Below are 17,963 nucleotides of genomic sequence, written 5' to 3' on the forward strand. Positions count from 1 at the left end.
TGTCAATCACTTGGATAGGTAAAAGCATTCCAGAGTTATTACCACATAAAGTGACACGTCAGATTTGAAAATCAGCTTGGTCCTGAAGGGGTTAAAAAAAAATAATATAAAAATAAACAAAAAACAAACAATAGGTATCCCCGCGTCTGAAAATGCTTGAACTATAAAGATTTTTATCCAATATGGTGAACACTGTTTCGGGGAAAGAAAAAGATCAAAATGGCCGAACTGCTGTTTTTTGGCCACTTCAACCCCCCAAAAAAATGTAACAAAATGTGTTCCCCAAAATCTACATCTTTCCACATACAAAAATACGCCACAGCCCTATTTACAGAGATATAAAAAAAAAAAAATGGTAAAAAAAAAAATGTTTCTTTAAAATTTTTACATTTTTTTAACCCGTTAGTGACCGGCCCATCGTGTTTCTACGTCGGTCACTAACGGGCCTTATTCCGATGCCATAGACTTTTTACGTCGCGGCATCGGAATAAGTAAACAGAGCAGGGAACTGTCAGATCTCCCTGCTCTCAGCTGCTAGAGGCAGCTGAGGGCTGGGAGCGTCCCTGCTCTGCCGTGTGAGATCGATATTAGTATCGATCTCACACGTTTAACCCCTCAGATGCGGTGCTCAATAGCGAGCACCGCATCTGAGTGGTTTTGGAGAGAGGGAAGGAGTTCCCTCTCTCTCCCACCGACACCCGGCGATACGATCGCCGAGTGTCTGTGTCTCTAATGGCAGCCGGGGGTCTAATAAAGGCCCCCAGGTCTGCCTGGAGCGACTGCCTGCTAGATCATGCCGCAGGCATGACCTAGCAGATGCCTGTCCGTGTTAAACGGCCAGGCAGTAATACACTGCAATACAAAAGTATTGCAGTGTATTATAAATGCGATCGCAGAATCGCATATTATAGTCCCCTATTGGGACTAGTAAAAAAGTGAAAAAAAAGTTTAATAAAGTTAATTTAAAAAAAAATGTGAAAAAAAATGAAAAACCCAGCTTTTCCCCTTACAAACTGCTTTGCTATTAAAAAACCAAAATAAAGTTAAAAAGTTACACATATTTGGTATCGCCGCGTCCGTAACGACCCCGACTATAAATCTATTACATTATTTAACCCGCACGGTGAACGCCGTAAAAAAAATAATAAAAAACTATGGAAAAATTGTTTTCTGTGAATACTGACTTTAAAAAAATGTAATAAAAAGTGATCAAAAAGTCGCATCTACTCCAAAATGGTACCAATAAAAACTAAAAGTCTTCCCGCAAAAAAAAAGCCCTCATACAACCGCATCGGCGAAAAAATAAAAACGTTACGGCTCTTCAAATATGGAGACACAAAACCAAATCATTTTGAAAAAAAAGCGTTTTACTGTGTAAAAGTAGTAAAACATACAAAAACTATACAAATTTGGTATCGTTGCAATCGTAACAACCCGCTGAATAAAGTTATTGTGTTATTTATACCACACGGTAAACGGCGTAGATTTAGGACGCAAAAAAGAGTGGCGAAATTTCAGATTTTTTTCTATTCCCCCCAAAAAAAAGTTAATAAAAGTTAATCAATAAATAATATGTACTTAAAAATGGTGCTATTAAAAAATACAACTTGTCCCGCAAAAAACAAGACCTTATACAGCTATGTCGATGCAAAAATAAGAAGGTTATAGCTCTTGGAATGCGACGATTGAAAAACGTAAAAAATAGCTTGGTCATTAAGGTCCAAAATAGGCTGGTCATTAAGGGGTTAAAGGAACGAAAACATAAAAACCATATCAATTTGGTATCACCGTGATCGTACTGACCCTCAGAATAAAGTGTCATTTTCACCGTACAGTGAACAACGTAAAAACGAAACCCATAAGAGAAAGGCAGAACTGCTGTTTTTTTCAATTCCATCCCAATTTAGATTTTTTTCCAGCTTCCCAGTACATCATACAATATTAACCCCTTAGTGACCACCAATACGCCTTTTTACGTCGGTCACTAATGGGCCTTAGGCTAGGCTGACGCCTTTTCACGTCAGCCTAGTCTAAGTCCTGCACGGGTCTCCCGTGCAGGCAGGAGCCAGGGCTCTGCTGTCTGATGACAGCTGAGCTCCTGCTCCAACGCCCGCGATTGAAGTTTACTTCGATCGCGGCCATTTAACCCGTTAAATGCCGCCGTCAATAGCGACCGCGGCATTTAACTTTGTTTACAGAGGAAGTGCGCTCCCTCTGTCACCCATCGGCGGCCCGCGAATGCAATCGCGGGTCTCCGATGGGGTGTCATGGCAGCCGGGGGCCTGATAAAAGCCCCCATGTTTGCCCTGGACATATGCCTGTTAGGACGCGCCGGAGGCACGTCCTAACAGATTGCCTGTCAGATTTACACTGACAGGCAATAATACCAGAGCATTATAGCAGCGATCGGAATATCGCACAGTAAAGTCCCCTAGTGGGACTAATAAAATAAGTCATCAAAGTGAAATAAAGATTATTAATAAAAAAGTACAGTAAAAAAAAAAAATACCATTTTTTTCCATAAAAAGTGGTTTTATTTAGTAATAGTGTAAAAAAAAAAAAAAAAAAAAAAAAAAAAAAAAGTACACATATGTGGTATCGCCGCGACTGTAATGACTCCATTAATAAAGTTAATATGTAATTTAAACCGCAAAGTGAACACGGTAAAAAAAAACCATGGCGAAATTGCAATTTTTTTCCATTGCCCCCCAAAAAAGTCATAATAAAAATGAATCAATAAGTCCCATGCACCCCAAAACAGTACCATTCAAAACTACGTCTCGTCCCGCAGAAAACAAGCCCAAAAAATCACTACATTGATGTAAAAATAAAAAAATTACAGCTCTTGGAAAGCGACGATGCAAAAACAAATAATTTTAATTCAAAAGTGTTTTTATTGTGCAAAAGTCGTAAAAAAACATAAAAAAACCTCCACATATGTGGTATCGCCGTAATCGTACCGACCCATAGAATAAAGGTAACATGTTATTTACATCGCATAGTGATGCGTCAATTTAAAAACGCATAGAACAATGGTGGAATTTCAGTTTTTTTTTTTATAATCCCCCCCATATAAAAATTATATGTACCCAAAAATGGTGCTATTAAAAAGCACAACTAATCCCGCAAAAAACAAGTCCTCATACAGCTATGTAGACGAAAAAATAAAAAAGTTATAGCTCTTTGAATGCGACTATAGAAAAACGAATAAAATAGCTTGGTCATTAGGGCCTAAAATGGGCTGCTCACTAAGGGGTTAAATAGTACCATTAGAAAGTACAATTTGTCCCGTTATGACTTTATCAAGGCGGGGAGGACAAAACAAAAGCATATAAACTAAAATTAGTCTGGCCCTAAAAAAGACTTACCTGTGGCGGGGCTTCATAGGAGCACAAAGATGGCAGACCTGGGGGCCTACATTAGGCTGCCATGATCACCTTCAGCACCAAGCATTCGGTCGTGGGGCGGTAACGAGCTATCGAAAGGGGGCCACCGTCCAGATTAGATGGCGCCGACGCTATGGACTGCCACATCTAAGGGCTTAAACTTAGCGGGATCACAGTAATCCCGTTTGTTGCAGTGCTCAGTAACATACATCCAACAGGCGCATCTTATGGAGCAGGCTCATACCATGTGCCGACGCCATACTTTTCCTCCCGGCTTCCGACGTGTATATGTACGGTGGATGTCGGGAAGAAAATAAAACTGCAGTTCTGTGCTGGGAACAGTCAGATTATGACATTTCCTGCATTAACAAACAGCGTTAAAGGCATTTCACAGTTTTTTTGTGCGATTACCTGCTCGTAAGAAGTCTGTGGATGGAGCCTGCAAAAGAAAGTTTGTGTATTCTGACAGGAGGAATAGATGGGAAGTTTGGAAAGAGGTTTGGCAAATGTAACTAGATACAGATCAGCAGCACTGGACAACCAAATTGGGTGGGTGCACGCCTCCTGGGTCACAGTCCAATGACCCTTCAATATAGGAGAGGAAAGAAAGTAAGTGAGGCAGCACAGACAAATAGGTGAAAAAAATGATCCTGTTTAATTCCACATGCAAGCAGAAAGGCTCACACTGAGCTGAAACATTGTATGAAGAATTTAAAAGGATCATTGTTTTTCACCCATTTGGCAATCCTTTGCTTGGCAGCGATATCTCCAAACAACCCCATATTCACGCAGTCTAATATCAGCCGTACATGTTTATTTCAATAGGGAACGAGAGATAATCGGCTGCCAGACACCTCTCATGACAAAAAGTTTTAAAAAAAACATCCTGGCCCTGGTTTCCCCAATGTAAGAGGTTGTGGGCCCTGTCAGACATTACACATTGGATTTCTATTGAATTTGGACGGGGCTGACCGGATCAGCTGAGGAAAACCTAAAGTGTATGGCCATCTTAAAAGTAATAAATGTAATAGTAATAAGCTACGTATTTTATCAGTGCAGTGAGTTAAAGAGGCTCTGTCACCAGATTTTGCAACCCCTATCTGCTATTGCAGCAGATCGGCGCTGCAATGTAGATTACAGTAAAGTTTTTATTTTAAAAAAACGAGCATTTTTGGCCAAGTTATGACCATTTTTGTATTTATGCAAATGAGGCTTGCAAAAGTCCAAGTGGGCGTGTTTACAGTAAAAGTCCAACTGGGCGTGTATTATGTGCGTACATCAGGGCGTGTTTACTACTTTTACTAGCTGGGCGTTCTGACGAGAAGTATCATCCACTTCTCTTCAGAACGCCCAGCTTCTGGCAGTGCAGACACAGCCGTGTTCTCGAGAGATCACGCTGTGACGTCACTCACAGGTCCTGCATCGTGTCGGACGAGCGAGGACACATCGGCACCAGAGGCTACAGTTGATTCTGCAGCAGCATCAGCGTTTGCAGGTAAGTAGCTACATCGACTTACCTGCAAACACCGATGCTGCTGCAGAATCAACTGTAGCCTCTGGTGCCGATGTGTCCGACACGATGCAGGACCTGTGAGTGACGACACAGCGTGATCTCTCGAGAACACGGCTGTGTCTGCACTGCCAGAAGCTGGGCGTTCTGAAGAGAAGTGGATGGTACTTCTCGTCAGAACGCCCAGCTAGTAAAAGTAGTAAAAACGCCCCGATGTACGCACATAATACACGCCCACTTGGACTTTTACTGTTAAACACACCCACTTGGACTTCTTCAAGCCTCATTTGCATAACTACAAAAATGATCATAACTTGGCCAAAAATGCTCGTTTTTTAAAAATAAAAACGTTACTGTAATCTACATTGCTGCGCCGATCTGCTGCAATAGCAGATAGGGGTTGCAAAATCTGGTGACAGAGCCTCTTTAAGCATGTATCACAACTGTGGAAGGTTGAAACAAATAGAATTTAGTATGTAATACTGACCATGGATCAGAGAGCCATTCAGCCACTGGATATAGTAGCTTTTAGGGAATGATAACAGGATCTCATTGCTGATGATGGAGAAAGGAAGTAACAACACAGCGCCAGCGGAAACTGCCAGGGTGAAAGTACTCAGGAACAACCTAGGGGGCAAACACAATGAATAGTTAACAGCAGTTACAATGTGTCGGTTCATGTTAATATAAAGATACAGCATGATCACTTCTTACAAAGGAACAGTTCCAGCCCAGAGGGGTGTCTGATGTGATTGTCCGACTCCTGGACTCCCACTTAGGGCCTGTTCACGTCACGTTTTAGCGTGTACGTCGGGAAAACTCCATTAGCCAGACGCAGGCCAATAGGGCGTCCTTTTGGCCTCCGTCAAGCTGGTATATGTCAGTATACCTTTCTTCTGGATAATGAAATAATGTCGTATGCCACGCTATTCCGTCCTGAGGGATAAAAAAAAACGCATACTGCACGGTATACGTTCTTTAGTTTGATTTTTTAAACATGGGATCTGTGATGGATGCTACTGTATGGCATCCAACACAGGTTTATGTTAAACGTATACCATGGGAAGCTTCACCAGGGCCGGAATCCCCGTCCAAAGCTTTGCCGACGCTTTGGCCTGGGGATTCCAGCATATTAAAAATCCTAACGTCACTGTCCATATATTTACAGTGACATCAGGGGCTTCACCAGGACGGACATGCCTGCCAGGGCGTTGCCGACACTGTCCGTGGATTTCAGGTTTTTAAAGCTCTAAACGTCACGGTCTATATATGTACAGTGACATCTGTAGTTGAAAGCCCCTAATATATATATATATATAGACCGTGACAACAGGTGTTTCCCCGCGCACAGCGCTTCAAGTAGTGCTCTGCCCGGGGAGTCCAGAGGACGTATACCACTGTATGCCTAGATAGCGGGATACAGCACTACCTTCCGTCAGAGTTATACGTCGGGAATCCTTCAACGTGAACAGACCCTTAGAGGTATAAAACAAAGTCTGATTCTGCCATAATATAATTACAGTTGTCGAATAGAAAACAGAGGTTGATATATAAAAAAAAATCCCAATGGACTTACTTCTACTACGATTTGTTCTATTTGAACCAAACTTTACAAACAGATACGCGGTGCCAAAATTTAAGTAACAGATTTAGGCCCTCTTCACACAGTTTTTTGACACGTTTTTTTGACACCGAAAACGCGCCAAAAAACATCCGAATATGCCTCGATTTCAATGGGAGGCGGAAGCATTTTTTTCCCCACGAGCGGTAAAAAACGCTCGCATGAAAAAAAAAGCGACATTCCCTACCTTCAGGCGTTTATGCCTCTGACATCAATGGGAGGCAGAGAAAGCATATTTCGTAGCGTTTTTACCCATGGAGCTCAATGGGCGCGAGCGAAAGATGGCGTGCAGGCAGATCAAAATCTGCCTCAAAATTCCAAACGGAATATTGAGGCAGAATTTTCTGCCTGCAAAAAACTGTGTGTGAACTAAGCCTTAGGCTCCGTTCACACTAGCATTATGGCTTGCAATTATAACGGAATCACGCCGGCTACGTGGGATCAGTTTTTGAATGGATACTGAAGAATCCGAACAGACCCCATTCATTTTAATAGGATCCTTCAGGTTTACAGTATTTCTGATGTAGGGCTACAGACAGCACTTATAAGGCTTATAAGTTTAGAAACCATTTCTCACATTTTCAATAAAATTTCAAAAGCCTACTTTTTTTAGGGGCCAGTGCAGTTCTTAAGTGATTTTGAGGGGCCTATATATTATAAACCCACATAAATCACCTCATTTTTAAAACTGTATTCAAAACAGCATTTAGAAACTTTCTTAACCCCTTAGGTGTTTCACAGGAATTAAAGCAATGCGGAGGGGAAATGTATAAATTACATTTTTTTTTGCAGAAATTCCATTTTGATTCATTTTTTTCTGTAACACAAAGTTCTACCAGAGAAACGCAAATCAATATTTATTGCCAGAATTCTGCAGTGGGGGTTTTTTTTTTAAAATATCCCACATGGGGCCCTAGAGTGCTAATGGACTGAAACACAGGCCTCAGAAGCAAAAGAGCACCTAGTGGATTTTGGAGCCTTCTTTTTTTTTTTAATTCAAATATATTTTAGGCACCTTGTCAGGTTTGAAGTGGTCTTTTGGTGCCAAAACAAAAAGGAAATACCCCAAAAGTGACCCCCATTTTGGAAACTACACCCCACAAGGAATTTATCTAGAGGTGTAGTGAACATTTTAACCCCATAGGTGTTTCATAGATTTTATTAGAATTGGGCATTGAAAATTAAAAAAAAAATTAAAAAAAATTTGCAATAAGATGTAGCTTTAGCTCAACATTTCTCCATTTTCTCAACAAATAAAGGAGAAAAAAAGCTGCGCAACATTTGTAAAGCAACTTTTCCAGAGTATGGCAATACCCCACATGTGGTTATAAACTGCTGTTTGGGCACACGGCAGGGCTCAGCACAGAAGGAAGCACCATCTTGCTTGAATCGTTCTCATGTGCCAAGACGCATTTGAAGGGTCCCTAAGGTACCAAATGGAAAACCCCAACAAATGACCACATTTTGGAAGTTTCACCCCTCAAGGAATTTTTCAAGTGGTTTAATGAGCATTTTGACCCCACGTGTTTCATACAGTTGGTCGTAAAAAAGAAAAATTAAATTTTTCAATTAAAATGTTGCTTTAGCCACAAATGTATCCTTTTCACACGGGGTTAAGAGAAACAACACCCACATTTTGTTATGCAAATTTCTCCCAAATACAGCAATTCCCCATATGTGGCCGTAAACTGCTGTTTGGGCACACGGCACGGCTCAGAAGAGAAGGAGTGCTATTTGGCTTAGGGAGGACAGATTTTGCTAAAATAGTTTTCAGTTGCCATGATGCATTTTCAGAACCCCTAAAGTACCAGTACAATGGAAACCCCTCCCCCAAAAAAAGTGACCATATTTGTTTTTGATTTTTTTGAGACTACACCCCCTCAAAGAATTCATCTAGGGGTGTTGTGTCCATTTTTGACCCCACAGGTGTTTCCTGGAATTTATTAGAATTGGGCCATGAAAAATTTCATTTTTCCAAAAGTTTGTTGCTTCAGGCCCAAATGTTAAATTTTATAGTTAAGCGTGATCGGAGAAATATCACCCCACAATTTCTCTAGCGTACAGAAATACCGCATATGTGGTCATAAACTGCTGTTTGAGTATATGGCAGGGCTCAGAAAGTAAAGAGCACCATGCAACATTTGAGGCCTACTATGTTGGTATTTACTGCCCTGTGTCATGAAAACAGAGGCTCTAGAAACTCTAGGAAAGTTACCCCATTTTGGAAACTAAACCCCTAGAATTCATCTAGCGGTATAGTGAGAAATTTTAGATTATAAAGTAACACCCGTCAAGGTATTGATCTAGGGGTATATCGAGAATTTTAAATTTATGAAGTGACACCCATCTAGGTATTAATCTAGGGGGATAGTAAGAATTTTACATTTGTGCACGGAGGACTACCTGGAAAACCTGCAATGGAGGGAGAGGGAATGGCATGTCCCAAAAAATAAATCAAAGGCCTCAGAAAAGAAAGATTTTCTGAGACAACCAATCCCATCTGGATTTATTCTTCTCACCCAGTTTTACAATATGGGTGAGATGGACACTCCCTTGGGTTCTTGGTATAGTGAGAATTTTTAGTTTTATTTTATTTATTTTTTTACAAATTTTAAATGAGAAATGGGGCTGGTCAGTAAAAAAAATTATAATTTGTCATGGCCAATATGGGAGACAGAAAAGGTGGATAAAGAATAAATAGATTAAAAATCCCAGGAGGTGTGATATATTTTGAAACATTGTTTCAAGCACAGGCCGGGCATTGTGGGACACGTCTCACATTGGTATGTGGTGTCCTTACGAATGCCTCGCTTAGCGCACCCCCGGCATTTTTTTGGGGCTTCTGGTTTTTTTCAGTGGGGGGGATTTCTGTGGGGAAATGTTGGCCGGGAATTATCCTGCTGACGGAAGGACCAGATGAGCTGCCCTCCCCTTCCTGGTCACCAAATATCAGGGACTTCATGACTTTTTCCTGAAATTTCAGGAACATATCCCCACTGCCATCATATATGCAGAGGACAAAGGTGTCGTATAAAGCCATCTGTGTAAGATGGAAAAAATCTTTTCATACCACACCTTGACACCTGGTGAGACAAGTCAACGCCACCCATGTATTTATTGTACTCCTGTACGCAAAATGGTTTGGGGACTTGATTAGTGGATCCGCATACAGGACAAGGCTGCAGCGGAGATCATGAATGCTGGTCAGTATGAGGAGGTCCCTTTTATCCTTATATTTCAGAAGCAGCAGATCGTCGCTGCAGACAGCTCTGCTCTCTCCTAATTTTAGTGTCTGACCCAGCAATGTTTCAGGGGGCCCTTCTGATTTTTACGGACTGTTCCGCACACCAAAGTGGATCTTTACGAGAGAACGTTTAGTACTGGGACACGGTTATAAGAGTTGCCCAGATATTGATGATATCCTCTGCTGAGCAAAGGATGAACAAGATCGCATAATGTCTTTCCACTAATTCCTAGGAAGGGGGGGGGGGCATTTTGGGGGATCTACATGGGAGTCTTTTCCCTCAAATTTTTAAACAGTGGGTGTAACCGGTGGCGCTTTCACATAATTTATAAAATTTTATTGCTGTACCGGGCTCTTATTTGGTAGATACTGCCGAAAGCGCAGTCTACCCTTGAAGCTCACTAATGACTCATCCACCGCAATGTTTTGTTGGGGGGTATAAACTTGGGAAAAACTTTGCCAATAGTGGGCAATTACTGGTCTAATTTAATAGAGCCTATCAAAACTTGGGTCCTGTGGGGGTGGGCAGTGACTGTTGTTGTAGCGCAGGAACTTCAGGATAGCTTCAGATCGTGTCCAGTTGATAATTGTGTGGTACAGGGGGGTATAATATAAAATATCAGGGGACCAATAGTCCCTAATACTAGGCTTTCTGATGAGGCCAAAGCTTAAAAATAAGCCCCAAAACTTCCCTAATTCCACTGCGTTTGTGGTGGTCCAATTTTGGCCTCTCCCGTAAAAAAAGTCAGGGTTCTGGGAGATTAATTGATCGGCAAATATGTTGGTCTGCTGGACCATTAAATTTAAAAGCGTGTCAGAAAAGAAAACTTTAAAATAATCTATGAGGCTGAACTCTGTAGTACCAACTGATGGGGCTGTAAATTCAGGTACCTGGGGGTATAGTTGTCCGCAGCTACCAATGTAAGCTCGGGCAGAGCAGGACCTACGGCTCTTCTGCGCTGACGGGGAGGTGCAGACTCCGAGTCGCTGGATACAGACGAAGATGAGAGCATGTCCGTATCAGAGCAGAGCATTTAATATGCTTCCTCAGCTGTGAAAACCCTTCTGGCCATATTGGGGGATTTTACAAATACGAACTAAAACCAAAAATAACTATGCTCGGTTTTTTGGCATTTATTTATTTAGTTTTAAAAAAAAAAACAAAAAAAAAAAAAAACCCTGCTACTCCAAAGTAAGCATAGAGAAAGAACCGCCGACCAGCGAACCTACTGTATGTCATGAGTGAGGATAACCCACCTACCAGGGGAAAATCTAGAGGACAGGCGGCATTGCCACTTAACAGGGAGGGTGACAGCAATTGGGTACTGCGACGGGTGATCGCTGTGCACAGGTCACAGAAGGACACTTTGGGTGGATGAACAGATAAATCAGATGACCAGTGGGCACCAAAGGTGGTAATCACTGGTCAGAACTGAGGGTTTTATCAGTTATTCCTCCACTACATTTGATCTCTTCACTAACACGACCGACTGACAAGCTCTCACACACAGAACTGGTCAGACTGATGCCTGTGAACCCGGCCTCCTATGCTGTGATTCGCCAGTCAGTACTGACAGGCCAATCACAGCGCTTGACGACACGAGACCATTCAAATTGGTCACGTGTCATTGAGTCCTGCCCAGCAACTGTCACTGTGACAGTTTAAAGCCAGGACGTGACTGTACGCCCGAATTCGGTAAAAGCACTTGCAGCTAGGATGTACAGTCACGGCGATTTGCTTGAAAGGGTTAAACTAGGGCTGCATCACAGTCATAAGTTGCAGGTATATTGCAGGAGGTTATATTGAATTTATTGCGATGGTCACAAGGTTGCTGGCAGTTTTGCCATAGAGCCGTCTGACAGATATTTGTAGCTTTCCTCTGACCCAGGTGAAAAATTTCCCCGAAAATAATTGCAATACATTTTCAGTTACAGAAATTTTTTCACCCTAATTTTCTAAAATTACATAATTTGTGGGCATGAATAAATCGAATTTGTTTAATTATACGGTCAAAAAAATTTAAATGCTAATGCAATACTCCTGTCCCGTTCCCGAAAGACGCTCTAAGAGAACATCAACTAAACAGAAGAAAAAGTGTACATACGAAACTCGATTGACAGTGATATCTTCATCCTCTTGTTCATCTGTAAGGCAAAATAAGATTTTAGCCCCCCTAGTACATTGCAAGTGTCCATAAAAATGCAAGACTTTATAACGGGTCATATTTTTATTTTTTTAAAGAGAATTTCACTTTTATTGATGTTCATGTTGGCAACATCTCTTGCTTCTTTTGTAAAAAAATAAAATATATATATATATTTATTGTTTCGTGTCGGCATATTCTGGAGACCCATTACTTCCATTTTTCCATCAACAGAGCTGTGTGTGGGCTTGTTTTTTGTGGGCCGGTGGTGTGACAGGGGGAACTCCTGTTTAACGGTTTAGATGCCATAATCAATCTAAGCAGTTGAATGGCTGGGATGGGCATGGTCTATTTTAGTTAAAACCTATTCCTCATAGGAATATTTTAAAGGGGCTGTCCAGTTTAGAAATCCCATTACCATATACCCTATTAGGGAATCCTGACATAATAAAGGGGGATCCTCATCACTTGGAAAGTGTGAAAAGCAGTTACATAGAGCTTCTCTCGCTCTGGAGGATCTGTCCTGTCCTGCATTACACAGATAATCTCTTAATACGAATGGGCACTTTGTAATGCTTCATTTCTCCTGTGGAGGGGCTGCATGGAAATTGAACACTTATTGCTAGGTTTTTTCGCAGATTTAGCTGATCACTGGGGGTTCAAGCAGGCAAACACCTCGTGATCAACTTATTGTCAAGTAGAAAATGGCCTTAAAGAGGCTCTGTCACCAGATTATAAGTGCCCTATCTCCTACATAATCTGATCGCGCTGTAATGTAGATAACAGCAGTGGTTTTTATTTTGAAAAACTATCATTTTTGAGCAAGTTATGAGCCATTTTCGATTTATGTTAATTTGTTTCTTAATAGACAACTGGGCGTGTTTTTACTTTTTACCAACTGGGTGTTGTACAGAGGAGTGTCTGACGCTGACCAATCAGCCCAGCTTCTTTCACTGCACAATCATGCTGTAACAATGGGCTGGAACAATGAGAAGTGTAGGACACTGATTAGTCACTGATTGGTCAGCATCATACACTCCTCTGTACAACACCCAGTTGGTAAAAAGTAAAAACACGCCCAGTTGTCTATTAAGAAACTAATTTTCATAAATCTAAAATGGCTCATAACTTGCTCAAAAATGATTGTTTTTCAAAATAAAAACCACTGCTGTTATCTACATTCCAGCGCCGATCAGATTATGTAGGAGATAGGGCACTTATAATCTGGTGACAGAGCCTCTTTAAAGAGGCTCTGTCACCAGATTATCAAATCCCTATCTCCTGTATAATGTGATCGGCGCTGTAATGTAGATAACAGTAACGCTTTTTTTTTTTTTTTTTTTTTAAACTATCATTTTTGGCCAAGTTATGAGCAATTTTATATTTATGCAAATGAGCTTTGAAATGGACAACTGGGTGTGTTGTTTTTTGTATTTCCAACTGGGCGTGTATTGTGTTTTTAACAACTGGGCGTGTTTACTTGTTTTACTAACTGGGCGTTGTGAATAGAAGTGTATGACGCTGACAAATCAGCATCATACACTTCTCATCGTTCCCACCCAGCTTCTTTCACTGCAGACATACAGCGTGACGTCACCCACAGGTCCTTCAACCTTGTCGTCGGACAAAGAAGATACATCGGCTGAAAGGAGTCCAAAAGGTTAATATGCTCGTCTCTAGGGAGTTTGCTATGCTTACCTGCACATGGTGATGCTGCTGCAAATTCAACTGTACGCCTGGAGATGTGGTGTCTTCTCTCTTCCGACGCCAAGGTTGAAGGACCTGTGGGTGACGTCTCGCTGTGTCTGCAGTGAAAGAAGCTGGGAGTGATGACGTCACCCACAGGTCCTTCAACCTTGGCGTCGGAAGAGAGAAGACACCACAGCTCCAGGCGTGACAACTATCAAGTTGTTTCCTCTTCAAAAGGTCACCAAGAGGTGGTCAGTGGTTGCATCCCTCAAATCCACACCCCAGAAGACCTGCATTTTTGGTGATGAGCTGATTCAGTTTTCTAGCCATCACAATTTGGTCCTTAGCAAAGTCTATTAGATCCTCATGGACTGTTCACTTGTTGCCTAATTTATCTCACCCCTTGACAGGAGCCATTAAAACGAGATAACCAATGTTATTCACTTCACCGGTTGTATTTGAGTGGTTTCAATGTGATGGATGATCAGTATGTATATATATATATATATATATATATATATATTTATTTATATTATTATTTATTTTTTGTTTATTATTTATTATTTTTTTTCTTCAAATTATGAAGGCGAAAACATTGGCAGAGACTTACCTGCTTTTCTTTTGTATCTTTTGATGATGAAATAAGACACAATATATAAAATTGCGAACAAAAGAAAGCAAATCTAAAAGGATAAAAGAAAAACAAATGCTGTTATTGGCCACGAATTAAAGCTGCAAAATCTATTTTAGACACTGCAATAAAATTCCTTTTATTCAAGATAAATGGGACCAAACATGCACCAAATTATCAAATTTAAAAAAATAGTATTTAAAATAGTAAAAAATAATAAATAAAAACATGTGATTATTACTGTTTTAATGAGAGATTGGCTCCATGAAACTAATTAATTTTAGCTTTTTAACTAAATAAGCGCTTAGAATTCTGGCTGGTCTTAAATTTATGCGATCAAGAAAAAAAACAAAAACACACACACAAACAAGCTATGAGACAGATAGAGGTCAGACATCCTAATGCTACAACTGCAATCATTCAATATACCACTAGAGGGCACCACAATAGAGGCAGAGAATGTTAGGAGACCCAAATTACTGCACTACACCCAAGTGTTTGATGTAGTCACTAATATTTTTATTAGTAGGTCATGGGTTATCTGGTGCAGACTTACACGGTATGCCTTATAATATTTATATGTATTTGTGCCTTTGAGTTGCTATCTTATCACAAATTCAGCATTTCTTAGTTAAAATTGTATTCATTTTGTATTTTCGAAGTGACAAGAAATTAGGCCATTACAGTAGTTTTTGATGTTGTCATCTATTTTTCTTAGACAAACTAGAATTCCGAAATCAGACAAAACTTAGAATACGTCCGCAGTTGACTGCGCTATTGATTCCGTCATTAAAACAGAAATCTGCCGGAATGGTGACGAACGGAAACCATTAGCAATGTTTCCGTCACCATTGATATCAATGGTGACGGAAACGGAAGCTGTGGTTTCAGTTTGACTTTCCGTTGAGGGGTTCACCCGACGGAAACCTGAGAGGGAACCCCGGAACGGAAAGCCAACGCTGATGTGAACAGGTCCTTATTCTCCCCGTTCCGTCCTGCGAAGACTCCCAGGACACTGTAATCGGGGAGCTGAGCTGCTAATTAGCATCAGATAAGACTAGGACTGCTCCGTCTTCCACAAGCACCCTGCCGTCCCGTCTCATCTTCTCTACACTTGCCAGGGAAAGTGAAAACTGATTGCTTTCTTCTGGAGTGTGCAGAGATGTGATCTCTATATATAATGTGTTCTGCTGTGCATAGCTTAGTGCACGCTCACAGTATTGTAGTTATCACTTCAGGGTTCACTGCCCATGAAAGATACAAACAGACAAATCGTAAAATAGTGCCTGTTAACCCCTTAAGGACGCAGCCTAGTTTGGGCCTTAAGGCTCAGAGCCCATTTTTCAAATCTGACATATTTCACTTTATGCGGTAATAACGTCGGAATGCTTAAACCTATCCAAGCGATTCTGAGATTGTTTTCTCGTGACACTTTGGGCTTCATGATCGTGGTAAAATTTGGTCGATATATTCAGTCTTTATTTTTTGAAAAATTTCAAAATTTAGAGAAAATTTTACAAAAAATAGCATTTTTCAGAATTTAAATGCATCTGCTTGAAAAACAGACGGTTATACCACCCAAAATAGTTACTAGTTCACATTTCCCATATGTCTACTTTAGATTGGCATCATTTTTTGAACATTATTTAATTTTTCTTGGACGTTACAAGGCTTAGAACATAAACAGCAATTTCTCATATTCTTAAGAAAATTTCAAAAGCCTTTTTTTGAAGGTACCAGTTCAGTTCTGAAGTGGCTTTTAGGGGCCTATGTATTAGAAACCCTGATAAAACACCCCATTTTAAAAACTAGACCCCTCAAAGTACTCAAAACCGCAGTTATAAAGTTTTTTAACCCTTCAGGCATTTCACAGGAATTAAAGCAAAGTGGAGGTGAAATTTGCAAATTTCATTTTTTCTGCTGAATTTCAATTTGATTCAATTTTTTTCTGTAACAAAGAAGGTTTTACCAGAGAAATACTACTAAATATGTATTGTCCAGATTCTTCAGTTTTTAGAAATGTCCCACATGTGGCTCTAGTGCGCTCGTGGACTAAAACACAAACCCCAGAAGCAAAGAAGCACCTAGTGCATTTTGAGGCCTCTTTTTTATTAGAATATATTTTAGGCAGCATGCCAGGTTTGAAGAGGTGTTGCGGTATAAAAACAATGGAAACCCACCAGAAGTGACCCCATTTTGGAAACTACACCCCTCAAGGAATTCATTTATGGTTTTTGTTATCATTTTGACCGCACAGTTTTTTCACAGCACCTATTTGAATTGGGCTGTGAAATGAAAAAAATGATATTTTTTCCAATAAGATGTCATTTTTGATCAAAATTTCTTATTTTCACAATCAACAACATACCCCATTTTGTTGCCCAATTTGTCCTTAGTGCGGCAATACCCCATTTGTGGTGATAAACTGCAGTTTTTATTCTATTTTTAGGTGGTGTGGTGACTAAAAAACAGCAATTCTACTATTGTTTTTTTATTCTATTTTTTTTACAGCCTTCACCGTGCGCTATAAATTACATATTCACTTTATTCTGCGGGGCGATACGATTACGGCGATACCAGATGTTTATAGTTTTTTTTAATGTCTTATGGCGTTTGCACAATAAAATAAGTTTTGTAAACAATCATTCACTTTTTGTGTTACCTTATTCTAAGAGCCAGAACGTTTTTATTTTTCAATCAATAAAGCCGTGCGAGGACTTATTTTTTGCGTAACGAACTGCAGTTTCGATCAGGACCATTTTTCGGTACATGTGACTTTTTGATCTGTTTTTATTCAATTTTTTGGGAGGTGAAGGGACCAAACAATTGTTATTGTGGTACGGTTTATTATTATTTTCTTTTACGGCGTTCACCGTGCGGGATAAATAACAAAATAATTTTGTAGTTCAGGCCGTTACGGACGCGGCGATACCAATTATGTATAGTTTATTTGTTTGTTTATATATTTTTATTAATAATAAAGGACTGATAAGGGAAAAGGGGGGATTTTTACTTTTAATACTTTTAAAACTTTTATTTTCTTATTTTTACACATCTTTTTTTAACTTTTTTTTAACTTTATTACTTTGTCCCACTAGGGGACTTGAGGGCAGGAGGCCCTGATCGCTATTCTAATACACTGCACTACATGCGTAGTGCAGTGTATTAGAACTGTCAGCTACTCACTGACAGCAAACATAGTGGGTCCTGGACCCACTAGGCTTCAGTCTATGGCATAGCCGGACGCCATTGTTTGGTGTTCGGTTGCCATAGTCACCATCGCCGGCCGCTATCTTGTAGCAGGCCGGCGATGGCGGATTAACCCCTAAGAAGCCGCGATCGCTATTGAACGCGGCTTCTGAGGGGTTAATCTGCGGGGACCACCGCGATCCGTCCCTGCACATTGAGCTGTGATAGCCTGCTGTCGGAATCAGCAGCTATCACAGCTCATGAACGCGCCCCGCGCGAACGGCGCCGTGTTTACTCCATGACCTACTATTAGGTCACTGAGCGCGAACGCTACAGTTAGCATGACCTAATAGTAGGTCATGGAGCGTTAAGGGGTTAAAGGAGTTTCCCATTTTGGACAATTATGGCATATCCACAGAATATGCCATAAAAGTCCTATAGATGCAGGTCTCACCTCTGGGACCCGCACCTATATGTAGAACGGGGCCCCCTACACCCCGTTCTAGCTTACTCGGCTCTGCTGCTTCCCGGCCACATCCTGGTTAGGTG

The 17,963-nt window shown here is 40.7% G+C and overlaps 1 protein-coding gene across 1 annotated transcript in view; it reads right to left on the reverse strand.

Annotated features, from left to right (window-relative positions):
* LMBR1 (limb development membrane protein 1) overlaps nt 1-17,963 on the reverse strand; it is a 143,048-nt gene that overhangs the window by 112,293 nt on the left and 12,792 nt on the right. The window contains exons 2-4 of the mRNA XM_075827398.1: nt 14,205-14,277; nt 11,867-11,906; nt 5,384-5,523 (exon numbers count right to left, since the gene is read on the reverse strand). Coding sequence (XP_075683513.1) covers nt 5,384-5,523; nt 11,867-11,906; nt 14,205-14,277 — 253 coding nt within the window. The remainder of the gene's footprint in view (nt 1-5,383; nt 5,524-11,866; nt 11,907-14,204; nt 14,278-17,963) is intronic.

The sequence above is a fragment of the Rhinoderma darwinii genome, chromosome 5, assembly GCF_050947455.1.
Source record: "Rhinoderma darwinii isolate aRhiDar2 chromosome 5, aRhiDar2.hap1, whole genome shotgun sequence".
In the NCBI taxonomy this organism is placed as follows: domain Eukaryota; kingdom Metazoa; phylum Chordata; class Amphibia; order Anura; family Rhinodermatidae; genus Rhinoderma; species Rhinoderma darwinii.